The 25,128-nt window shown below is 50.8% G+C and overlaps 1 protein-coding gene across 3 annotated transcripts in view; it reads right to left on the bottom strand.

Moving 5' to 3' along the window:
• Positions 1 to 25,128, bottom strand: part of Urb1 (URB1 ribosome biogenesis homolog) — a 65,007-nt gene that overhangs the window by 20,704 nt on the left and 19,175 nt on the right. For 2 of the 3 annotated variants that reach the window (XM_010608631.2, XM_010608633.2), the window contains exons 9-25: positions 23,214 to 23,409; positions 21,693 to 21,830; positions 18,590 to 18,763; positions 17,833 to 17,962; positions 17,046 to 17,162; positions 15,901 to 16,013; positions 14,184 to 14,303; positions 12,717 to 12,833; positions 12,082 to 12,220; positions 11,239 to 11,409; positions 10,150 to 10,346; positions 8,587 to 8,805; positions 7,765 to 7,944; positions 5,603 to 6,464; positions 4,460 to 4,661; positions 4,089 to 4,275; positions 797 to 855 (exon numbers count right to left, since the gene is read on the bottom strand). In XM_010608631.2, coding sequence (XP_010606933.1) covers positions 797 to 855; positions 4,089 to 4,275; positions 4,460 to 4,661; positions 5,603 to 6,464; positions 7,765 to 7,944; positions 8,587 to 8,805; positions 10,150 to 10,346; positions 11,239 to 11,409; positions 12,082 to 12,220; positions 12,717 to 12,833; positions 14,184 to 14,303; positions 15,901 to 16,013; positions 17,046 to 17,162; positions 17,833 to 17,962; positions 18,590 to 18,763; positions 21,693 to 21,830; positions 23,214 to 23,409 — 3,321 coding nt within the window. The remainder of the gene's footprint in view (positions 1 to 796; positions 856 to 4,088; positions 4,276 to 4,459; positions 4,662 to 5,602; positions 6,465 to 7,764; positions 7,945 to 8,586; positions 8,806 to 10,149; positions 10,347 to 11,238; positions 11,410 to 12,081; positions 12,221 to 12,716; positions 12,834 to 14,183; positions 14,304 to 15,900; positions 16,014 to 17,045; positions 17,163 to 17,832; positions 17,963 to 18,589; positions 18,764 to 21,692; positions 21,831 to 23,213; positions 23,410 to 25,128) is intronic. The other variant, XM_010608632.2, reaches the window with a different exon arrangement.

Raw genomic sequence — 25,128 nt, 5'->3', positions numbered from 1 at the left:
TATGTGGCTGCCAAAACGAGTGAGTCTGATCCTGTCTTGGACCAGGCAGGGCGCAAGGGCACACACACCCTTGCACATTCTGGTGTCCCTGAAGGTGTGCCTCTAGAAGCAGTGACCCCATCTCACACCAACACCGCCACCTGGGCACCCGGACACAGGACAGTCACCCCAAGACTATCAGCGAGAGACTCGGGAACAGCCACAAGTCTTTAAGTAGAGGACTGGCCAGGTACACTGGAGTGGAGTCCAAAGACGGAATGTTACACAGAAGAAAAACGAATTAAGTCTGCATGTACCAAGGTGGGCAGGTCAGAAACCTGAGGGAAATCTAGGACATATAAGGAATACCACAGCTGTGAATAATTTTAAACACTAACATTGGCGAAGCACATACTGACATTCAAAGTATGAAATACAAAACACAAGGCAAAGCACATACTCCACAGCTAGAGAACTTCAGTGGGGCAGGTGGGAGGTGAGAATGAATTCGGACAAATGTGGAACACAGTCAGCACTTAATCAAATTTGGATGCTGCTTTTCTTCTCGGCACATTTCTGCAGCTTTAAAATATTCCATTTTAAAAATGCTGCTCCTCTCTTCACCATTAGAAGCAGCCTGGGTGTCACGAGGCATATCATTCATCACTCCCAACATTCCTCATCCTCCACCTCAAGAGTGAGGGGACACCTGGCTCTAACACATGCACTATAGTAACAGCAAGCTACAAAAGCACTTCCCACGATCAGCGGCATTCACACCTTTGCAGGTGGCACCAAGAGAATGAAATCTACTTACCTGAGTCCAGTCTTCATGAATTTCTGCCAGTCACCAGGATCGATGTCATGAAGTGCACACTATGGATAAAGCAAGAAGTACACATGAGACACCTCGAGGTCTTTTTAGCCTTCAGGAAGGCACCCACATGATTCTGCCTCAGTAGAACATAAGGCCTCCACCAAGAAATGCAGCTTTACCCCAGTCCTGGGGCTCTGGGCTGTGACTCTCTGCCTGGCAGCTCTTCTGTTCCATTCCTGATGAACCGAAGACGGCCCAACCTCACAGGGGTAGAGAAACTAAAACACAGGCTATGGAGTTGAAGTGACAGTCTGCGAGTAAACAAAAAACACAGCCAGCAGGGCACGATGGTGCGTGACTGTAATCCCAGAACTTTGAGAGACTGAGACAGGAGGATCGAAAGTTCAAGTCCTGCCTGGACCACTTAGTGAGCCCTAGCCTTAAAATAAAATATAAAAAAGGGCTGGGATGCAGCTCAGTGGTAGAGTGCCAATGGTTCTGACTGCCAGTACCACAAAAGAGAGAATAAACAAGGAGGGAAGTTACCCAAACAACCCACAACACCATGCAGTGTTTTGGTGTGGGTGTTTTCTTTAAACTTAAAAAAAAATTGGTTATTTCTCCTGGTAGCGCTGACATTTTGTTAGCATAGCTGTGCTCACCAAATGGGCAAGAGCAAGTTTCCTGAGCAGTCCTGCCATGTTTTTCAACAGCAGTAATGGATTTGCAAAGCATCTTTTATTAAACAGCCCATGGAAACCACTCATGAGCCACCTGTGCTCAGCTCCCAGGTGCCAAGTGCAGGCCCAAGCCTGGGGACCGCCCTGTGCGAGGCAGGCTAAGGGCAGCACGTGCCTTCAGCTGCTGATTCACCCCGCAGGCCGTGCAGCGGAGACCTCAGCACCCACATGCAAAGGCAACCATGGTGCCACCAGCTCCCGCTCACACCTCAAATGCCCGGCAAGGCTCCTTTCAGGAATCCCCCCGAGATAACAGGTCAAGTGGGCAAAGATGGGTCATACAAGCCACGCATCATGGCAATCTTTATGAGAGCAAAGACCCAGAAAGTCACCCACTGGTCCAGGGACATGGTCGCCTGCTCAAGAGGGGACCACCGCACACCAGCCAAGGTCAAAGCAGCCCATTTACTGGCATGGGGTAAAGATCTCAAAATACTGCAATACGATAAAAACTAAACAGAACGAACATCCAAAAAAACCAGGCCACACACAGCTTGCATAACGTGATCCCATTAGATCATAAGTTACACTTAGTCTCCTCCCCATCTCACGCCCCCCACACACGCGCAGCACTACACAGCCAGATCTCTGGAAGACACCCGCCTATCTTACCAAGGGATGGCTTCTAGGTGATGGCAAGCTTTTCTTTATATTTTCTGCACTGCTTATATTTCTAACATGTTTGTTAGCTTTATAACCCTAAAACCCCAATATTTCCAAATTTTCATGGAGTTGGAAGGAACGGGAGATCAAATTCAAACAATGGAAGACTATTCAGCAACAAGAAGTAGTGAACTATTTATTCCTACAACAGACGAGTCTGGAGAGAAAGACTTCACTGGAGGAAGCCAAACATGCACAAGAGTATGAGGATACTGCCCGAGTCTGTGAAGGGTCTAAAACAGGAGCAATAACCTAATGGTGACAGAAATCAAAAGAGCAGCTGCTTTGGAGCAAAGGGGATTCTGCAAAGAGGCACAAGGAGCATCCTGCAATGACAGGGGTGGGGGATACACAAACACGAACTCTACACTAATAGTTAGTACCGTATTTCACAATATGTAAACTACACCTCAATTAAACAAGAAGGCACAAGGGGGAGGCCAATGCTTAACACAACATCAACTGCCCCTTGATCAAGCCACATGGCCAAGTGGGAGAAGCTACCCACGAAAGCAGACAGAAGCATTCCCTGTGGGCCTTCCACCCGCCTCCTTGGCCCAGCTCTCTAGGTGTCAGGCACAGTCCTCTCCTCCCTTAGTTCTACCATGTTTGGGTTCCTACGCACGTTAAATCCACAAACCTGTTACACAGCACATTAAGTAGAACAGTACTTAAGTTATAAATCTTAGAATAACTAAGCAGGCACACATCTTGACCTATGATCTGCACATTACCTGGAGTTATTTCCCCAAGGATTACTTTAAGTCTTGGATTCAGAGAGTAAACACAAGTCACAGATTCTAGAACTATGACAAAATTTTACACCATGAATGAAGAGATCACATACTTACGCTAACTTTAGTTAATTATTTCTGAGCAAAAATACAATATTTTGAAGAGAGGATGCTATAATAGAAGGGAATAATGGCCAAATATTTCTAAATTTTACAGAAACTATCAACCCACAGATCAAGAAGATCACGGAACCCCAAGCACAAACAACTGAAAAACTGTACTATGGTGCATCATAAATAAATAGCTTTAAATCATGTTTTAAAAAATCCTAGAGCCACGATGTATCTCAGAGATACAGCACCTGCCTAGCACATACAAGGCACTGGGTTCAATCCCCAGCATTGCCAAACACACAGAGGAACAAAGATAAGAATGACAGATTTCTTATTGGAAACGAAGAAAGCCAGACGACAGTAAAGCAACATCTTTAAAATATTCTCATTCAGCCAGGTGTGGTGACGCACACCTGTAATCCCAGTACTCGGGAGGCTGAGGCAGGAGGATCGCTGTGAGTTCAAGACCAGCCTGGGCTACATAGTGAGTTCCAGGTCAGTCTCAACTACACAGTGAGACCCTGTCTCAAAAAGCAAAAACAAAAACAAAAACAAACAAATAAAAACTCTCATTCATCTCATTCATTCTGTGAGGCCAGTATCACCTCATCAAAAACATCATGGATTAAAAAAAATCATACACTAATATCCCTTATGCACACTGAAGAAAAAATTCTTAACAAAATGGCAAATCAACTTCAACAACATATAAAAAAGATCATCCATCATGATCAAGTAGGTTTGTCCCAAGAATTTAAGACTGGCTTAACATTCAACAATCTATTAACATAATTCATCTTAATAACAGATCGATCAGCACACAAAACCTTACACCACATCTCAGTAAAGCATTTGACTGAATGTGACATCTATTCTTGAGAAAAGGACTAGTTCAGAGGCTGCCTGACTTGCCACGCTGCCCCTCTCATTTTCTACCGGGCCATCGTCCCGTCACACGGCTGGACAAGTACCTGGGGCGTGGCTTGTCTGGCTGGCTGTCCCTTGGAAACCTAACCGGGGTCTCCAGGGAAAGACACCTACCAGCAACTCGTTTAGTCTGAGCAGCATCTGCTTCTCTCGATCCCGGGTGCTGCCATTGCCTGGCTGGCTGCCACTGAAGGATGCAATCAGCCACTGCACACAGGACTCCAGGAGCGTCCTCCGCCAGGCGAGCAGCTCTCCTGCCGAGCCCTCCAGGGCTGCTGAGACAGAGTCCGCCACAATCCACCTGCAGCAGGAGACCAGAGTCGCAGTCAGGAGGCGGCTTTTGTCTGACACTGCAGAGGTCTGTATGGGACAGCTGCCCCGAGTCTACTCCCCATTCTGCCAACTCCGGATGCTGCAGCCTCCTCCTAAAAGGAGGAACGTGGAGCTCAGAGGGGAGCAGCCACCTGGCAACCTTGGCCTTTTACCTCTTGTGAGTGCTCGGAGCCTGAAGTGAGCTGGGCAAAAGGTCCACGAGTGCACGGAGGTCTTTGGCTCTGGCAAACGGGACCAGCTGGGCCAGGACTTCCTGATGCAGCCCCGACTCCGGGAGAGCATCAGTGCTCAGGAGCCTGTCTTGCAGCTGTTTCCACAGGGCCTTCCGCAGGGCAGGGATGACAGCAGAGGACACTGGGGCAGACACAAAGCCGAGGTCACTGCGTATCTGTGACCCAGAGGCCACGCTGGCAGCTTGAAACTGGCCAGGAGAGGAGCGTCACCACCAGTGGAACTGGCAGCCACTACACACTAGCTTCCTCCAAGGGGCAGCTGTTAAATGTGTACAGGCACCAGGCCAGGCGGTCGGCCAGTGCTCAGCCCGTCACAGGTGCATGTGACTGAGAACCCCTGATCCTGCGCTCTCACGGGATTCACTCTCCAGAGCCACAGGACAGTCAGGGCACCTGGAGAGCTGTCAACAGCCGCTGGCTGGATGCCTCCTGCCTGAGGGCTGCCTCACTTTTTAAAGCATCCCTTACTACTGTTACCAAGTGATGCAAAGCAGAGGCAAAGGGTGAGGAAAAGCTCATCACACAGTAATCTAGCGCTCTGGAGGCTGAGGTAGGAAGATTTCAAGTTCTACTTGCAACTTAGGGAGACTCTGTACCAAAAGGAAGAATGAGAAAAGAACTGGGGGCATAGGTCAATGTGAAAGCCCTGGGTTCAATCCCCAGGACCCCAACCCTCAATAATTACATTTGCTGTAATTAGAAAACTGAAGCTCAGCAGGGAAGGGAAAGCTGGTGACATGATACACTGTGTTCCCTGAAGGTGGGGAAAGTGTGACGGGACAAGGGACAGCCTCGCTCTGCACAGCTGCAACAGAACAAGAGGCAACCCCAGCACCCGCACAGCCCCGCTCCAGCCTCACACAGGAGAAACAGGAACGCACGGGGCCTGGGGGTTAAGAGACAGGTATGTTGAGAATTTCTCAGCCTTCCGAGCAGGGCAGGTGCTGCAGATAAATGGAACTAAGCCAAGCCCTGGGCGAGAAGTGGCAGGGTTTCAGAGTGGACATGCAGGTCCCCTCTTCAGCCCTGGCCTCCAGCTCCCAGTGCTTCCCGGCCCCATACCTCCTGTCGGGCTCGTGAAGCGTCCTCGCGGCCTGCACTGGAGGTACTTGTGGATCAGGGGCAGGAAGTTGTCCAGGTCCTCCTGCAGGCTGCACCCCACACCGGCCTGGCTGCACCACAGCTCAAACCGCAGCAGGTGGGTGCAGCTCTGCTGGAGAAGCAGAGTGGCGATACCCAGGACGGCCTGTGTCCGCCGGGCCAGGCAGTAGTCGAGCAGGTCAGCCGAGACCACGGGGATCAGCACAGGGTCTCTCTGCAGGGTGTGGAGGAACACGGTGTCTAGTTCATCCACAGCCAGCACGGGGAGCAGAGCGCCCAAGCCGCGCACATACTCAGAAGACCAGAGGAGCTCAGGGCTCTGAGGCTGGGCCTGAGGGCTGCTGGCCAGAAGCTGCACCAGGGTCTTCCCGAGGATGCTCAGCTGTCTCTCCTTCCCAGGGCCCTTCGTGGATGTAGATGGCTGTGTCAGCAGCTGGGTCTCAGGCAGGGCAAGCAGGGCCAGGGTGACCTTGCGGAGCTGGGCGCCCTCCATGTACAGGTGCAGCTCCCGCAGAGCCTCCAGCTGTGGCAGGTCCTTGGGTGGCGATGCAGCTCGGCCTGCGCTCCTGGTATGCAGCTCCCTCAGCACGCTTTGTGTGATGGCCTCCGAGTACTTGGCCAGGAGGCCCAGCTGCCCCAGGTTCCGAAGGATCGGGGCACTGGCCACCAGCAGCTGAAGGATGCCTGCACTGAACTGGGCAGCCAGCAGCTTCACAAGGACAGGGCTGAGCGTGTGTGGGGGCAGGGCCTGCTGCTCCAGGGCCAGAAACCAGCCCTCCAGTACTGGGTGCCTCAGGATGGCCACCAGCACCTCCTCCAGCGTCTGAAAGACAGATGGCAACAGACTTCATGAGGGCCGTGGGGCCAGGGAGAGGCTGCACCTACCAGGAAGCACTTGCCGTGGCCAGTGGGCCAGAGCGGGAGAGAGTGCTCCTGACCCAGCCCTATGGCGATGCTGCAGGTCATACTGTGGGTCACCTCTCTGGTGCAACCATGAACACCGCACAGGGTGTGCTCAAGGTCCACCCAGAGTCCCAAGCGTGTGTCTCATGAATCCAGACAGCACAGCACTGCTATGTGGCAAACAGCTCTCCCACACAAAACGGAGGGAACAAAAGGAAAGGCCACACAGAAACAGCGCAATGCAATTGAGACTGGACACCTACTCATCGCTCTGTAGCCGTACCCGCCTTGCAAATCTGGTTGAGGAGCGACAGGGGCGGGGTCAGAGCTCAGAACATGTGTCTGGGGAAGGCGACGGATTAAACCACCACCAATACCCAGTCCTGAACTAAAGGCCATCCTGCCTCTTCTTTCAGAGAAACACGGAGCCTCAAATGACCCCAAGAAACTAGTTTGGCTCAACTACCTGGCCAGAAAGGGCTGAGCACCCTTGGCTGATCAGAGAGAGATCTGACTCAGCCATCTTCAAGGGCCTTGCAGACATAGTTCCTAGCCAGGAAGTCCCGCCAGTCCCCAGTGACAGGAATGAGTCCTCTTCACTTTCTCTTTAGGAAAAGGCAGGAGCCCAGAGCCCTCCCAACACAGCCCTGCCAGTTAGAAACAGAGAAGCATACTGGCAAGACAGCCGCACCTGTCACATGGTAATGGCAGTCCAGCCAACACACTGGCCAGGAAGTCAACGGGAGACCAGAGGAAGGAAGTCAGCTATTTCAGAAAGACTGGGATGAGGAACACACTTGCTGCCTGAATCCAGAAGCAGTTGAATGGCACACTGTGGCGGAGACATCCACCTGGCCAGTGACACGGCCAGCTGCCCGGGACTAGCAGAGAAAGGCCTTTTCCCAGGCACACGTGCCGGTGACAGCCTCCATTGCCCAGCCCAGTGAGTCGGCACAGGCTGAGCTCCCGGACGGGAAACAGACACGAGGCTCCTGGCACTCGGTGTGAGGACAAGCGGCCTGCAGGGCCAGCGACTCTGAAGAGCGACTGGAAAGATGATGAAAGCCCAGGCGGAGCCCTGTGTAGCCTAGGAGGGGTGGGGGTTCTGAGTCACGGTGAAAAAATACACAGGGAAAATGTATTTGTAATCAGAGAAAGCCTCTGTCCATGACCTTACAGGAAAAGGCTAACAGGCTGTCTACGGAAGAGGGCAGAAGTACCTGGTCACTGGCCAACTCCAGGGAGGCAACAGACTCCATGTCTAAAAACAGGTCAGATTCGGCACGGGCAGCCTTGCACTTCTGCTGATTCTGGGCATCCAGCTGCTCACAGTGGACAACCAGGTGTCTGAGGAGATCCAGGAAGAGGTGCAGGAGTGGAGGCCCCGCGTTTCTGCCCAGCTGTGGGAACGAGAACAGCATGGTGTCACGGGCCTCACACCAGGAAGGGCTGATAGCCACCAGAGCAGTGACCGCCAGGCCCCTGGGTAACCAAAGAGAGTGGAGCGGGCAGGCTGAGGGGGCGGCTCCTTCACATGTTGTGTTTGCGAACACCAACAGCCCGAGTCAGCTCTCAGGGAGAGACTTGTCTTCCCAACTCTGATGAGAAGCACGGGCTTCTTTCGGCTGAAATGAGGGGAACAGGCCAACCTCAAGACCTGCCCTGAAGATCTGTGAACAACTTCAGGGAAGAGCTCAGCTGTGAGTGTCAAATGAAGAAACTATGGAAGGAGGGGCAGGCCTGGCAGAGCTGCTGATCTATTCTACTACAGGAGGGGCCCTGCCCTGCCTGTGAATGGCCCCAAGACAAACTGAGGCCACGCGTGGGTCACCATCTATCGCTGCTGAGGACACAATGGTCTGGAGAAAGCAGCAATGCTGCCTCTGCCCATCTGTTCCAGGGAGGAGAGGCGGCTGGCGTGGGAATGGCATAGAGTGGAGTCCATCCCGTGGCTCTGGGGCCATCAGAGGCCCTGTCCCAGTCAGAAAAGGCCACTCTGGAGGTGGAATGAGGGAGCACAGGGCTGAGGGGACGGTGCTGACCTGGCAGAAGTTTTCCACAGTGCTCCTGAGGTAGAGCAGCACCTGCTTGGAGGAGCACAGGGCCTGGCGCAGGGTGAGGCGCTGGACGGCGGCCTGGAGCTGCGCCTGAACATGCTCGTCCCCGAGCGTGTGGCTCTCGTAGGCTGCCTGCAGCAGGGCCGAGAAGCAGGAGGCCGAGGCAGGGACACAGGGTGCAGAGCTGCTGGACACCTGCAGGGGCTGAGGGAGTGGGCAAGGCTATGAACAGAGCCTGCCATGTTCCAGAAACAGGATTTAACAACAGGAGCCAGGGACAACTCACCCGAAAGGGGAAACCACAGCTCAGAGGGGCCTGTGCCATGAGCAGCGGCCTCCCCAAGAGCCCTGTCAGACTGCCTCGTTGTTAAGGATGGGAAAACAACGGATAGAATGAAAAGAAATCTCTGGTGCTTTCTGCCTCAAATGGGAGCTGGTTTCTTCTAACCTAACTGCAGAATATCTTCCCTATTTACCTCACATGGCTTGTATTATCACAACTGCACTCAACTCCCTAGAACTCATAAACTCATGGCTGCCTGTGCCCTGACACCCAGTGCTTCTCAAAGCATGATCCTGGGACCCTCAGGCCTCACTCCAGAACTGCTGGTTCAAAAAGTGGGGTTGGGCCCAGTGGCTGAATTTGAACAAGGCCCCTGGCAGTGGTCACACACCCCGGCAAGTGAGACCCACTGCTGTGACGCCCTCAAAGCGGTGGCCACTGACATCGGAGTGGGGCAGCACTCAACTCCCAGATGCTCAACACTAGCCACTGTTGGGCTGTACCAGGCCTTGGTGTGGAGCAAGGTGCCAACGGCTGTCATAGGCACAACCAAAATGGGTGGTGAGGGAAGCAGTCCGTGCCTGTTTCCTCGTGTGTATAAAGTGTGGGCAGAGTCTTGATCTCCTTCTCACAGTTATGAGGATTCAATGGCTCGGAATAAATGAAGTACATTTAGTGTGGGGCCTGGCAGGTCGGATCAACAGGACACGCCATCCACATGGCTCCCCGCTCACTAAGGCCCCAGGCCAGCGGTGGCGCACCTTTGGCACATGCTGCAGCCAGCTGTTATCACTGAAAGCTCTAAAAGGTTTGCCATCACAGCTAGGCTGTCGGCTTTCTTGAGCAGGGAAATTGAATGAATCCACAAAAAAGCCCACTTCCTGCCCTACAGGGCTTTGATGAGTACCTGAACTGCAGCCGGAAGCCTACTAGAAGAATGTAGTCCCCACCGAAGACAACTCTTTCTCCCTGTACTTGCCAGCTTTAGCAGAGGGGAGTCTGCGGGGGCCGAGGGGCAAGGGGCCAGGCCTGGGAGCTGAGCACTAAGTCCAGGCACATGCCAAGGCCTGCAGGCACGGGCTATGAGACAAGCACCACAAACACTCAAGATGGGAAAAAAGGAAAGACCTCCCACTGAATGGGGGCCCAGCCAATGATCCCAGGCCCAGCAGAAAATTTCATTCTGCCAAATCGCTGAGGGCTTTGTGCTCCGGTCACATCAGCTGTGCAAGCTCTCTGCAGCACTGGTTGTGACTGCGGCTCACCCAGGCCTCTCGGGCTTGCTCCGGGATCCAGAGGCTGTAGTAGCTGTTAAACTGGGACAGCTGCTGGCGGCAAGGCGGGCCAGGAGGCTCAAATTTGTCGTAAGCCTGGAGCAGAAGACACAGAGCCAAGGGGTCCCTCTGGGTGTGGAGGAGGTCAGTGAGCACTGCCGTCAGATACGCCACGATGCTCTCCCCTGCTGAGGACAGGAGTGTTTGGGAAGAAGCCCACCGGAGCCCCCTTCTGAGATCCCCCAATACTACCACCCCTGACACGCGTGTGAGACCCAGAGACATTCACGCCAGCTCCACAAAGGGCTGCATGACCGCATGGGAAGGTGGGTCCTACCACACCCCGGCCTAGGCTCTGCATTACTGTATTTCATTTCAGTTTACTGTGGAACTGGGGATCCAACGCTAGGGTACTCTACCACTGAACTGAACTCTCAGGCCTTTTTTGAGACAGATTCCCACTATCCCAAAGGTTGCCCAGGCTGGCCTTGAATTTGCAATACTCCTGCCTCAACCTCCCAAGTAACAGGGATTATATTAGGCTTCGTCTTATGTAACAGATAGCACACGGTCAGGTATCATCAGTCAGACCTAGGCGTATAAGAGGCAAGACCAAAGCCACTTAGACCCAAGTCTTGGTGGTTGCAAACTCTTCCCTTCTGCCCTGGCACACAAGCGTCTCTGGCAGAGAGGATGGGGCTATCTGCCTGGGTTAGTCCCAGAACACGCCCTGCATGACTGTCCACTCTCATCCCATGCCACAGCAGAGCCTAGAAGCCACTGCTGAAATGGCCAAGGGATACAGCAGCAACAGCAGCCTGGACCCCTGAGCCACCTTCTGGATGACAGCCACCTGGGAGGACAACCTGGCAAGGACAGGAAGCAGACCTGAGCTGATTAAACCAGGTCAAGGGGGAGCAGAAAGCCTGTGCTCTCCTGACTGTGGGTGCTTTGGGACTAAGCTGCTTGAAAACCCTACAAATATGAGACGTTCACTCTTAGCATCCACACGTGAAGGATAAACAGTGAAGAGACCCCATTGGCCAACACAGCCGGGTTAGCCTGACCGTGCACAGGTACCTGCTCCATTTTCTGTCCCAAGGAGCAACTTGTTCCTGGTTTCTAGGGCTGCGGGGACCACAGCGCTGAATGGGAACGTGAGCAGGATCATGTCTTCATTCAGCAAGAACCCAATCTCCTCGTCCAGGCCTTCGCTCCCCTCCACCAGGACGTCCACCATGTCAAGCACATCTGAGACAGACGGGGGTCCAGTCCCACTAAGGCAAACACCACCAAAGGACCCCACTGCCAACACTCCCAGCAAATGTGGAACAAGTATTTGCACAGAAGAGAATAAAACAAATCTAAACTTCTCTTGGGGTAAAATGCTTGATACTATTTGATACTAAATAGGTGGAGATATTGTCTATAAATTCTTTACAGTCTTTGACAAAATGCAGAATATCAGTGGTGGCAAAGCCTTGGAACATTAACATGGATATGCAGGCAAACAAGCTAAGGTCTGAGGGGGAAAGCACAGCCTGGAGCCAGTGTCTGCAGCGTTCCACAGCAGTGAGTCTGAGAAATTTATTCACCCTCTCTGTGCCTTGGTTGCCTGATCTATAAATAAAATGAGGACAATATTACCTCCTTCCCTTAGAGCTATTTCTGAGATTAACATTCGTAGAAAGCCTACAAAACACTTGGATCACAGAAAATGCTACCAAGTTAAAACATCCAGGTGAGTAAATTCTATGCACATTTCTCATAACATAAACATTCCAGAGCAGGCTGACCTTGGATACAAAGAAATGTGGTGCCTGCATTTTGCCTGAGGCATCGGAGTCATTCCTGTTCTGACTCTAAGTTGCCAAGCTGCTTGATCTTCAGAACCCAAGCAGGACAGGAAGGAGGGGAGCCTACCATCGATGTGCGAGACGGGAATGCTGGCATCATCCGTGTCTTGCCTGGTCGCAGTGGCCTGCAGCACGCTGGCTTCTTGGACAAAGTCCGATGCTTTGTCTGTGTATATGTAACGATTTGCTACCAAAGTCAATAAAACCTGGGCAGTTGAGAGCCAAGTGGAAAACAGTTACATGGTGACAAGTGAAATGGCACAGGCACGGGGACAGGGACAGGACAGGATGGGACAAAAGGGTCACTGGTCACCATCGAGGGAAGTGCTAAAATGTTAGCTGTTCTTAATAAAAACAGCAATTTCACTGCAAAGATTTTTTTCTTAACTTTTTGTTGCATAATTTAAAAAATTATTTCCTCTTAGTATCTAGATAGACTACTGCTTTTAACATGGCTTTTGGTGCACTCCCACTGACTCCATCATGGAAAAACAAACTACCAAAAGAAAATTAAAAAGCATGCAGTAACATATTCCTGTGGTCCCGATTCTAATGCTAAGTGGAATCGCAGCAGGATTAGGAAGTAAGCCAGGGCAAAAGCCCCTCTGACACTGCTGCATCAGAAGCACCTCAATGACACGCAGGGCACCTGTGTGCAATCACCCCGGGACGTGCTCCTGTAGGTGGGGAGTCTGTGCTTACGCGTTCCAGGAACCGAATCACGGTGTCTCTGCTGTCCTCCGAGGTGTCGTCCAGGTGCTCCAGCCAGAGCTCCAGCTCCTTCCAGGTGTATTCAAACACACCCGTGTCCCGCAGAATCTGTCAGTGAGCAGACCCAGGGCCCAGGTCACAGCACAGCCTGCTTTCCGAAGAACCTGCAGTGGCTTCACTCTGTGCCAGGGCATGGAGACCTGGGAGCAGGAAGGTGCGAACGTGCCACCCAAACCTTTAACCACAACTCAATTCCTTGTCTAGCTGCAGCTTATTCCTGTTCCTTATTTCTAAATTTATAGAAAAGATGCAAAGAAAAGATTCAGCCGCTACTTGGGGGAGTGGCCTTCTCTATGGATTTTCACAAAGACCCAGCTAAATGTGCACAGCTTGACCCCTCACGGCCCCTCAACCTTCAGGCTGTGGGAAATCCTCCAAGGTCAGAGCCGGCCACACCGGGTCATTTCAATGTGGCACCTGGACTCGGCTGGGCAAGAAACACACCGTTTCCAACAGAACAGAACACAGTGCAGGACAGGATCTGCTCCATGGGGCTGAGTATGTGAGTAAGCGACATCCCCTAACAGCCTGATGAGAGACTTGTGGTGTCAGCAGCCTCATGGCACAGAGCCCTGCAACGGTGTGTGACAAAGAAGCACCTGATTGTGTCAGTTCCACCTATCTGCGGCGGGCACCGGATTCCACCTGCAATGCCTATAAGGACAGGTACGCTGGAGGCAAAGGCTCACATAGCCATGCCCCTCGGACAAATCGGGGGAGAAGGGGAAAGCACAGCAAGGTCACCAGCCCTTCTTCACAGAGGTGAGAGGTCGCATCTTTGCACCCTACAGTGGATGTGAGTCCCGTAGCACCCCCACCCCCAAAAGGTTTACTGTAGAGCAGAAATGAGGAATGAATTCCCCACAGCGTGACCGGAGGCAACACTGGAAAAGCAAAAAATGTGGCAAGGAAGAAGTGAAAAGAGTCCTTATTCTCCCCCACTGACTTGGGCAATGCTGGTGCTGTGGGGGTGGATAAGGCAGCACAGGTGGGAAGCCCTGGGGTCCGGGAACGAGGGAAGAGGCAAAGCTATCTGACAGATCCAAGGGGACAGGGCCCGCGGTGTTCTAGGCATGAGCTGCCACTACTGTCATGTCTCATCCCCGCCACCCTGAGAAAGCTAAGTTCAGAGAGATCAGTCATCTGCCCAGCACCACTCAGGCAAGAGGAGAACCTGGATTCACACCCAAGAAGCAGAGCTGAAAGCTGATGTTTTTAACTACTCCATGGTGCCATCTCTTGGGAATCAAACTAAATTTAAGGCACACTGGCAATTACCACACAACCTTCTAATTAAAATTTACAATAGCCCTGATACATCCTGAATTCAACAACCATTTACTGGGCACCTACTAGAAAGAAAACCTGCATAGATGCTTTGCAGAATCCTTTGCTCACCTTCATGATCAGAAGTTTGGTGGATGACTTCAGGTGTAAATGGCTGCTGGTCACAAACATTTTCATCAGTAAGTAGAACACAGATCGCTCTCCTCCAATAATGTCTGCATCTGGGCCTTCCTAGATTTGTAGAACATTGTAGATTTGTTTGAACATTGTTACATATTGTCAATACATATTTATAAACATATATAAAACTTCAGTAAATAATTACACATTATAAAAAATAGCAAGGGCCATGACTTGCTAGGCAGACAGGTGACTACATGCCCACAGTGACACCCTGCTGGGGCCTCACCCCATCTCATTTTAATGACACTCAGCAAGAAGACTGTGGTCTCACAGGAACCACAGAAGTGAGGCCACTCAAAGCCGGAACATCCCTGTGGTTACACGACAGCAAGTCACGGCAGCAAGCACCGCAGCCCTCTGCGTGCGCCAGTGCGGTCCAAGGGTCCAGAGAGACACCTATTCTAGCTGCTATTTTGAAAATGGAGGCAAGAGAAGCTAACTGTGCTGTTTTCTGCAAACCAAACCCAGGGAGCTTTGGTGCAGAAGACACTGTGTGCCTGGGTGGCAAGGAGGGACCCAGGCTGTGTGATCCTGACCAAGGCTGCAATGGCTGCATCTTATCAGGATGTTGGGGTGAACATCACTCACTACTTGTACATACTTTGCCTTGGAGAAGAGCAGAGCTCCAGATCCCCGGCCCACACTCTGCCAGGTCTGTGTGATTCACTGCAGTCCTTGGCGATGAGGGTGAGGTAAATACGGCAAAGTGCTGGGGGTCACTTAGCCAGCAGATGCATCTCACGAGCACTACATGGGCACTGGCTATAAGTTCATGTCTTAATACCAGTTGTTAAACTTTAACAGGCCTCAGTTCAGCTCCACCTAAATCATCAGGTGCCAATGGCCCAATGCAGCAGGAGTGCAAGACCAGTCAACGATGCCCCCACGTGCCTTTCTGGCAAGGGGGCTCAGTACAGGGGAAGGCTGAGAACAGGGCTCTGGGTGACACTGACTGGGTCCTATCCTGGACCCCCATGCATGGCGGGGGCCTTGCAGAAGTGTCCCACATGCTCTGTACCCGGTGCCCTGTCTTTATGGGTTATCGATGGAGGGGCCACGAAAACCCTTGTGTCCAGCCTGGCATGAGGTAAGTCCTCAGGAAGAGCTACCCTCAACTCTGATGCCAGGAACCTTAGAAAGAGGATTCAGGGGGACATACACGGACCCCGGGGCCTAGGCATGCTTAGACTTTAAATGGCAACATGCACTTCCATGTTCTTGGTTCCATATAAAAATCTAACATAAGATCTAATTCATTAGAACAGATACTCTGAGCAATCCAGAAGCACACCAGCCAAGGCACAGCTTGGCTGATCATTTTCCCTCATGGCACGAGACTAACACAGCACTGGGGCCTTCCTTCTGGGTCAACGTGCTCTCTAGGGTCCCAGAGGACGCTGCTGAAGACACATGCTCTGCTAGCAATGTCTGCTGACCTTCCACCAGACACAGCATTCTGCTGGCTTGGTGTTTACTTCTACCTCTGTCTTAAGCTCTTCCAGGTTGGGGGTAAAGAAGAAAGAATGAATGTGTTTTATTTCCATAAACACCTTAAAATAACAAGAAAAGTAAGAGTCAAGATTAAAAAGCCAACAGGTCCAGCAGGTTAGCTACTGGTGGAAGACCGGAACTCTCCACTTCATACCTGTGCCTTCAACCACAAGAACTTGTTGGCAGGCAGCTCTAGGGCCACCTTCAGCATGTGGTGCTGCAGGATGGGAGGGGCCTCCTGGCTGAGGCCCTGCTCGGAGATGATGCCTGCAGACATGAGGGAGTCAAACAGACAAAGTCACCTGGGGGGGTGTGATCAGAAACTGCTACCCAGCCAAAGGTCTGGGGAGGGGAACCCACACCTAGGAAGGAAGAGGGTGGGTCTGCCCTGTGTCCACGTCCTGGCTCCCTCCCAGACTGTGCAGATCCTTCTCTGCCCAAAGCAGCCTCCCCAAAGCTGACCTCATCCCACCATGGCCATCACCACCCTATATGGCCCCCCAGTGTGGCCCTCATGAGTGTGCTCTCTTGTGTGGGGCCCACACACAGGCCTTCTGTGCACCACAGATGCTGGTCACTGAAACTGAGACTGGGTCCTTGTCCTCCAACCCAGTGTTTGATTTCTCCTTTGGGTGGAGAGGAGATGGCCAAAAAATCCTAATTGGCCACACTCTAGTAAACTGCATATTCCCACAGCAAAGACAGCCTTATCCCTTCAGATGATTAAAAAGCAAATTACAGCTCTTGAAAATGATTATTTATGTCACTTATATAAATCCCTAGAATGGTATTTTTGTAAGTCGTCTTCCGCAGGCCCAATTATAAAGTCTATTTTATGAGACAAACCTGACACCAAGGATCCAAGACCAGGCAAGCATGGTATTATTTTTACGAGATGTGGTTTGAGTCTGACTCACTGGGGTGAAATACGAGCTTAGGTCCGAAGTGCCCCTGCACAAAAAAACAGGGTGGGACGTCCCCTCCACGGGACCCTCTCCTGCCTCAGTCAGTCTCTGTACCCATTCCCGTACAGGACAGCTTTAGGGTAATGGGATCCCGTGTGCTGACTGTCCATGGAGTCCACCCAGGCTGGCTAGCTTCCCCTTCGCCACCGGCACTCACCTAACCTCACTTACAGAAAGCCAGCTACTAAAAAACCAGGGGTCCAGATAAAATTAATCAGGCTGCAGGCTCACAAACACCCCAGCAAAGTGACCCCAGCCTTGCTGATGCTCGGCAGCCGAGCTCTTGTCTGGGTTTATTGGCGCCTCTGGCAGCAGCTGTCGGCCCGAGACCCACCTTTCAGGAGCTTGCTGAAATCAAAGTTGTACTGCATGACCACGTGGGGGACCACCTTTTGGAAGAGGCATATGACCTGGAGCAGAACGGCTTTCAGGACAATGGTTTCTGCATCGTCTGTAACAAAGAAAACAGCCTGAGTTAGGAAACGATTTGGTTTTTGATCTTGGTCAGGGAAGCGGCCCAGACACACGATTCCACAGTGCAGTCAGTCACACGCTGAAGAGTGAAGCTGCGGGCAGTGACCAGGTGGAAAGTGCCAAGGTGGTGTGGTCCAGGGGCCCAGTTTCAGCCTCCCTTGGCCGTGAAGGTCTTGGCAGGCTAAGGCTACTCTGCTCCGTGCTTTCAAGTCCTCATCTGAGAAGGGCACTTCCTCACAGCGCTGCCCAAAGAGTTAAAGAGGGTCCAGGCTCAGGCCGCAAAGCCCACTGCCTGGCCAACGACGAGGTCTGAGTCAACATTTTTTAATATGAGGGGAACCGTGTAGTCCAGCCCTGTCACAGAGCAAGAAAGAGCCTCCTACTCTGCCACCCATTCGAGGGCCAGTCAGGCAGTGCCCGGTGTTCGAGTCTTCAGAGACCACACTTGCATGAAGCACGGACACATTTCTAGTGGGTACTGAAACTTAAACTGCAATTCTGCTTCTTCCCCCTGAGCAAAAAAGGAAGTGGCACACAGCCAAAGGGCCTTGGGACACGACTGGCCGCAGGACCCTCTAGCTAGGAGCCGCCACACACTGCTCGTCAGCTCCCTCCTCGGAAAACAGCAGAGGCCCCACAGCCCTCACCACACTGGTGAGCCGCACTGGCAGCCGGAGTCCGGTCACCGCTCTTCTTCCCTTTCTCGTCTTCTTGTTTCGCCTCTTGCTTTTTAAGTGACTGCCAGACCCACACGACAGTGTTCAGATCTGGCAGAACCTGAATGGGAAAAAGCAGCAAAAAAAAAAAAAAAGTTGCATTGAACAACAGAGAAATGAATGAATTGAACATCGTAAGAGGAAGCAAAGTCCAGAGGGGAAAGGTGCAAACGTGACGGTGAGCACGAAGTGTGTGGGACAGGAGACAAGAGCATGGGCTGAGAACAGGCCCGCACCCCGTGTAAGCTCTGTGCTGCAGTACAATCTGAACTGCAGACACCACTAACGATTTGGTGAAAAAAACAAATCTGGCAATAAAAACAAACCTCTGAAGACACCTTCACCCGAGTCAAAGTAACACTTCCTCAGGGCCAGCTTGGGGGACCTGGCCCCACACGGCCTGGGCAGAATCAGCCTCCGAAGGGAGCAGGAGGGGCTTCCAAGTCACCCAGCCCCTTCAGCGGGGCCACAGCACAGTCAGCGAGTGTTGCAGAGGAGCGCGAGGGAGGGCACAACACAGGCCCCCGACGAGGCAGGAGGTCCCCCCAGAACCACAGCCGGCCACGCTCCCAGGGGCCAGCAGGTGCATCGTCATTTGGGCCCCACCTTTGCCTCCCAGGATGGCCCTGTCCTCACTGTGCTCAGTGGGGAGATGGGTAAGGAAAGCCCAACGCCAGACTGTGCCCACCTTGCTCAGCGCTTCTCTGAACAGCTGCACGAATTCTTCCATCATCAGCGCTGTGTACACGCCCGATTCTTGCCACACCTCTTTATTCAGGCAGTGGTCAACAGTGTTCAATGCTCTCTTCAAAATGAAGGACATGAGGGACAGAGCTGCATGTCTCACCGATGTGCTGTCCAACTGGGAAGAGAAGCAGTTACACCCACAAGTGCGTCCGGGTGGACAGAGGTCTACAGCTCTGGCTCTTCCCATCTCCATTCATGCTGGACTCACTATGACAAGAGGAGGCCCCAGGGACCTCGCCCACCCAGACACCCTCCATGTCTGACCTCAGCAGCTGCCAGAAAAAGTCACTAAGGGTGGAGCCTAACGGTGGTTTCCTTTTCAGAAAGCCTCCTCTGACAAACAACCCGCCCACTAACGTGGGCCCCGTGGGTTAACAGCAGCAAGGCCTCACCAGCACGCACCTCCCCACACATGCCACCATTAAGATCATACAATGTCAGGTGGAGCTACGGCAAGAAAACACATCAGGTTCTTCGGCAGAAGCTCCCTCCAAGCCAGGAACAACTGCTATAGGTTGGATGTGGTCTGCGTCCCCAGGGTTCATGTGACACAAGCTCAGTCCCCAGTGTGGCAGTGCTACGAGGAGGTGGAACCTCTAAGAGGTGTGGCCTCGTGGAAGGTGCTTAGATCACGGATGGACAGGCCATCCTCAAGAGGGATTCATGTAGTTCTCATGGAACCCTGGTAGTTCTTAAGAGAGGGGGTAGCTACAAAAGGAACACGCCTGAGCCTTCCCTGGCCTCTGGCTTCCTACACACCATGTGGGTTCCCTCTGCACACGGCTATGTCCTTTTCTGCCTACCCGCCTTATTGTTACACAGCCAGGGCAGCCCTCACCAGACGAAGAACAGACGAGGCTGCCCAATCTTGGACTTTTGTTGTATAAAACTGTTAGCCAGATAAACTCTTTTCTTCATACACAGCCAGCTTCAGGCATTTTGTCACAATAACAGAAAGTGAACTAGTATAAGAGGCAACTTGCATCACAAGCCTGGCACATACACACTTCCTAGTTATATTCAGGTGACTGCCAGGATGGTCTTCAAAGAACTCACTGACCACAGACTGAGTACGGTTCAAGACGCTGTACTAGTAACAAAGAGGTAAGTGCTCAGGGCACGCCAGGGGCAGTTTGTTCATGGACCACTGATAGTGCCAGAAGTACCTACTGCAGGGAAGAAATGCAGAGTCCCAGGTCCTGGCCTAGCCCAACTCAAGCAGATCGTGCATCTACACATGATCCCCAGGCAAGGCCACAAGCGTTGAGTCCTAGGGCATCCTGGCTGGAGCACTGAGATTTGCAGTGAGGGGGAAACACATAGGCCTCTGACTGGCTTTTAGTTTCACATCCATGGCAGCCCAGTGCCCAGCATTCCAAACAGCCGCAGTTTTACTCTACATGGATGCTGTGCACCTAGGTAGAACACAGGAAATGCCAAAGCCCACAATGGCTCTAACACATAATCCACTTAAGGCAGGCCCCCAACAAGAGTTGGGACAACACCTAGCAGGCTGGGAGTGTAGGAGCTCCATGACCTGCTTCTCAACCCTTCTAACATCTCATTTCTAAAATAACTAGCTCTTTTTCTGATTTAAAACATGTGCTATTTGAAGTTCTTCAGACAACACTGTAAGAAGAGGAAAAAACCTCCAACTGAAGCCTCAAGAACTTCTCACACCACTGGGCCCCACATCTAAAAACAATCTCGGCTCTCCACAAGGGCATCTGGGGACAAGGGACCAGGCTATGGCTCGATGGTGCTGGGCTTGCACAGGACAGCAGTCAGCAGAAGGGGAGGGAGCCAGGCCTGGTCTCATCCCGAGCCACTCTTTCCAGAGGATGGAAAACCCTCCAGGGGTGTGCGGAGACAACACTGAGACAGGAGAGAGGTCAGCCGTTCATGTCCCAGACTGCCAGGAGTAAGTGCAGGTGTGCAATGCCTCTGACGGGCTCCTTTCCATTCCATTTTCTGCAGGCGTCTCAGGAAATAGGAATGTCTCCCACAAAACAGATGGGTAAGTTAGCTGGGTCCTAATTTTGCCTGTGATGATTTGGCAAACAGAACAAAAGATCTTTCTGCTAAGTCGCACACAGGCCTCCTCCTCTCTGTTCCTCACTCACCACCCAGGCTCAGCACATACCCTGGACAGGTATCAAAGAATTCCACTGCAGTCTCGGGAGCCGACGCCACTTTAGTGACTGCGCCCATCACCATGGGGCTAACTCATGCCCGAGCGACACAGCACACTGGCCCTGCTCCTGCTGATGTCTCATAACCCAGCCTGCTCAAAGTGCGAGATGCCCCTCTGAATGCCTCGTCTCCCCAGGGAAGAGTTAGGCCACTGGACTTAGAGGGGCTGGTGGGCCTAGAACCCAGGAGCGCCAGCAGCCCACAGCCACTCACCTAAGCCCACAGCGACATGGTGACACAATGCTTGGCTTCTGAGGGGGCTCGGGGGCCATGTTAATCAATAATGATATGAAATCTAAGGCTCAGTTTTTCCATGAACATATTCTCCAAAAATGTCTGAAGACAGTTCTCAAAGTAAATATTCCCTAGAAATCTTAACGCTATTCACTCAAACAGATTAGATTTACTGGGGATGTGCCTAATAGTAAAGCATTGGCCTAGCATGTGCCATGCCCCGTATTCAATCCCCAGCACAACTACACAAGAAAAAGAATGATCTGTTGATAAATTTCAACCTACCCTGTCCAGAAATTCTGAACTAATGAGACTTTAATGGAAGAATTTCCCTTCCTCTGACACTTAACATTCTTCCATCCCATCCCACCCTAGCAGGAGTAGGGAGGCATGGAGGGATTGAGACATCTTTGCAGCGTGCTAGAGTGGAACAAGGCATGACACCACCCATCGCTCGCTGGAGGGAATGGGCTCCTGTCCACAGTCGTTGCTCTAAGTGAGGGCACCGGTCACTTGCCTGGAAGCCTCAGAGGCTCCCTGACAAAACAATTCAACACAGCCAGGCTGGAATTCTCAGCCAGAGGGTTCAGCAGGAGAAGGTCCAGAAGCAACCTTACATTTAATGCCTGGGTGAACATGATCTTATTGCACACCGGAGGCACCGTGGTCACCATCACCATCGCCAGGAGCCGCGGCAAGGGGATAAACTCTCTGGTCTGAAATGTCCGGGAAATCTCTGGCTGGGCCTCATAGATCTAGGAAAAGGAGAAAAGAAATTTGGTTGCTGCCGGAAATAGGCATGCAATAGTGAAGCCATTCCAATCCAAGTAATTCTGTAGTGATAAAGGTCATATCCTCACTGCAGGGACAAGAGAAAGACCTGTTAAGAGATACGTGAGGGCACCACACTGGCCACCATCAGATCAGTGACCTCCAAACCACAGCTTGGCCTGTGGTCCAGGGAGGCCCCAGAGAAATCACTGCTAGGACTGAGCTGGAAGTGATAAGATAAGGGTATCACTAACCAATGACCACGCCTCGACAAACCCTGCCATCTTTTAAACTATGGCAGCCTTTGAAGTATGGACACTTGATGGTTAAAAAATTTGTGGAGGACAAAATTGGATTTCAATGAGGTTAAGTGATTTCCTTTGGGCCACACGGCTCTTGAGTGGCCAAGTAAGGACTGGAGCTTAATTGCAAAGACCACACCCTTGCTCCTCACGAGGGGTGGGGAGGACAGTACCAGCGGCAGCTCCCTGGAGGGTGCTGGTCACAGGGCTGTATTCCCCAAGCAAGCACGAAGGCATCCTTCTTTCTTCTCATGTGGAGGTACAGCTGGGACTTGCACACAGCAGCGCTCAAGGGGAATTCCAAGAATCCGTGAATAAAAGCTAGTTTTACAGATAATGCCAGGTCCAGATTGAGGCACATGGAAACAATCCCAGGCATTTCACATGTACGAGGCGGGCCATAAATAAGAGAGAGAAAAAGCTCAACTGAGCCAAGCATTACTGCCTGAGAAATTATAATAACTATAGGCTAAGCATCCCTAACATTTAAAGCTTTTTGAGTACCAAAAAGACGTGATGTTTCAAAAAGTTTCATATTTGAAGCATTTTGGATTTCAGATTGTGCCTTTCTGGATTAGAAATGCTCACCCAATACAATCTATACAAATATTCCAAAACCTGAAAGCCTGTAAGGTCTGAAACATTTCTTTCTGGTCCCAAGCATTTGGAGTAAGGATTTCAAGCTGCACGTCCACTGGTAGATAACATTGACATCTACGGCTGAAAAGAAATTACCACACATCTACTTAAGCAAATAGACCCAACATATCACAGCTTACGTCAAGTTGTTCTTAGACCTGATATCAATCTTTAAAAGCCATCCTACAATTCAAACATTTCAATTGGCCCAACATACTCAAAAGGAATAAACCTCAAAACCTAGCTCAGCAAACATACTTAGAGGACAGGGTCACCCAAACTGCACCATCTAAAATATCCCCTTTATCCCTGGAGGGAGGTCTTCACACTATGCAGCTCGGCAGAGCAGAATGCCCAGGTCTTCCTCAACTCCTCGCACTGCAGCCCTAGCCCAGCTAATGGGTTTTGAAATGTTATGTTTTGTACCTTAGTCAGCAGTTTGATATTATTTAACCAAGTGGACTTCACTCTTGGGAGAAAGGAAAATGTCACTTCCTTGAAGTACTTGGTCAGCAGGTCTGGGCACACTTTAAGGATGTTCACCACCAGCTCAGCCACCAGCTCATCGTTGGCCGCAGTTTTCAAACCCAGCAAAAAGTGCAAGAGTGTCAGGTTGCCTCCTCTGTTAGGGGCAGAGACGAGAGGGAGGAGTCAGCAGGGAAAATTCAAGCTGGGAGAGCCTGGAGTTTCTCTAAGGGACAGAGTGGAGAAATGGCTGTGGGATCCTGAACTCTACCGGAGGACTTTGATTTCAATCCCCTACTTCTGAGAGGCTCAAAAGGTCTCCACTTTGTCCCATGTCCCTCTGCTTTCCTTCTTCCTTCCCAAATTCAACCTGACTTCTAAAGAAGCGAAATATACGGTCCTCTCTAACCTCCACAGCCGCCTACAGTCTGCCTAGTGGTAGTAGTTCAGGTCACTGTAAAGACAGGGCAAAATCAGCAGGAAGGAATCCCTCTTCAATTTCTTTCTTTCTTCCTTCCTTTCTTTCTCAATTAAATGTACATTTATTGAATAACAATATTCTTAAGATAATAGCATCCTATGTCTCTGGTTTTTAAAATTCTTTTTCTTTTTTTTGGTACCAGAGATTGAACTCATAAAATTGATTTTTAACTGGCGATAAAAGCACAAAAATTGTACCTATTAATGGGATACCATTTAATGTTTCAATACATGTTTACCCTGCATAATGTTTAAATGAAGTTAAACAAACTCATCTCCTCAAACATTTGTCATTTCTTCATGGTAGAAACTTTCAAAATCCTTACTATGGGATTTCACTGACTTCTTTCCTCTAACCACATAAAGAAAAAGTATTGTGTAAGCATGTTATGTCCATGCAACTGTAAAAAACACAGGTAGAACACTTTTCCTCTGAAACAGTCAAGTTTTTTGGGCCAGGATTTACCTAAATAGCACTGTCTGTCTACAAGAGCAAGGTCCTGAGTTCAATCCCAGAACCAAAACAAAAGTATTTTTACATGAAGTGGATGCTCATGAATTGCCACATGGTCCCCAGTGCCATCAAATTAGTTCTAACACTCCAGGAGACTTCGCACAAAGTCTTGCAACACATCTTCCGCCTTCTGTTTCTAGCTTATTTCAAGTTCCCACACCTTGACATAGCAACTGCAGACGGAATACAGGGAAGTCCCACTGTGGGAAAACATCCAGAATTTGTCCCAAAGCAGGTAAATCATCATCTTCCAGGGCATGAGAGGATAAAAGAAAACTTGAGGATGCTAAACACAGGACAAAGGGAACAACCCAGGATCTACACAGTCAGAGCTGTGGATCTAGGTTTTATCTGCCCTGAAGCCTTTTAAGAAAAGACGCCCTTTTAGATACACTGATGCTGGAACATCTAGCAGAACCCGAGGATCTGCCACTGTTGGCAGTCTTTGTCATGGTTTATAGGGTCCTCGTGTCCTGTGTCCCTGACAAACCGAGTGAAACTTTGATAGCTGTACATACAAGAAGTTTTCAAAGGCTGAATTAGAAAGAATATAATTTTAATCAGAAAACTATGTTTTTAAAAGATACAAAATTCTTTTTTTTTTTTTTTTTTTTTTGGTACTAGGGATTGAACTTGGGTCCTTGCACTTGTAAGGCAGGCGGCAAAATCACTAAGCTAAATCCCCAGCTATAAAATTCTTAATGTGAAAATTCCATAAGCAAAAAATACATAATTTGAGCTATGTAATGACAGAACATTAAATCTACCAACAGTGTCAAAAATACTACACAAACACTTTTTTTTTTGGTACTGGAGACTGAACCCAAGGCCTTCTACTGAACTATATCCCCAGATCTTCTTTTTTTTTTTTTTTTTTTTTTT

Source organism: Fukomys damarensis, unplaced genomic scaffold (genome assembly GCF_012274545.1).
Source record: "Fukomys damarensis isolate Sample0158 unplaced genomic scaffold, DMR_v1.0_HiC HiC_scaffold_24, whole genome shotgun sequence".
Taxonomy (NCBI): domain Eukaryota; kingdom Metazoa; phylum Chordata; class Mammalia; order Rodentia; family Bathyergidae; genus Fukomys; species Fukomys damarensis.
This window is presented reverse-complemented; position numbering and strand designations above follow the sequence as displayed.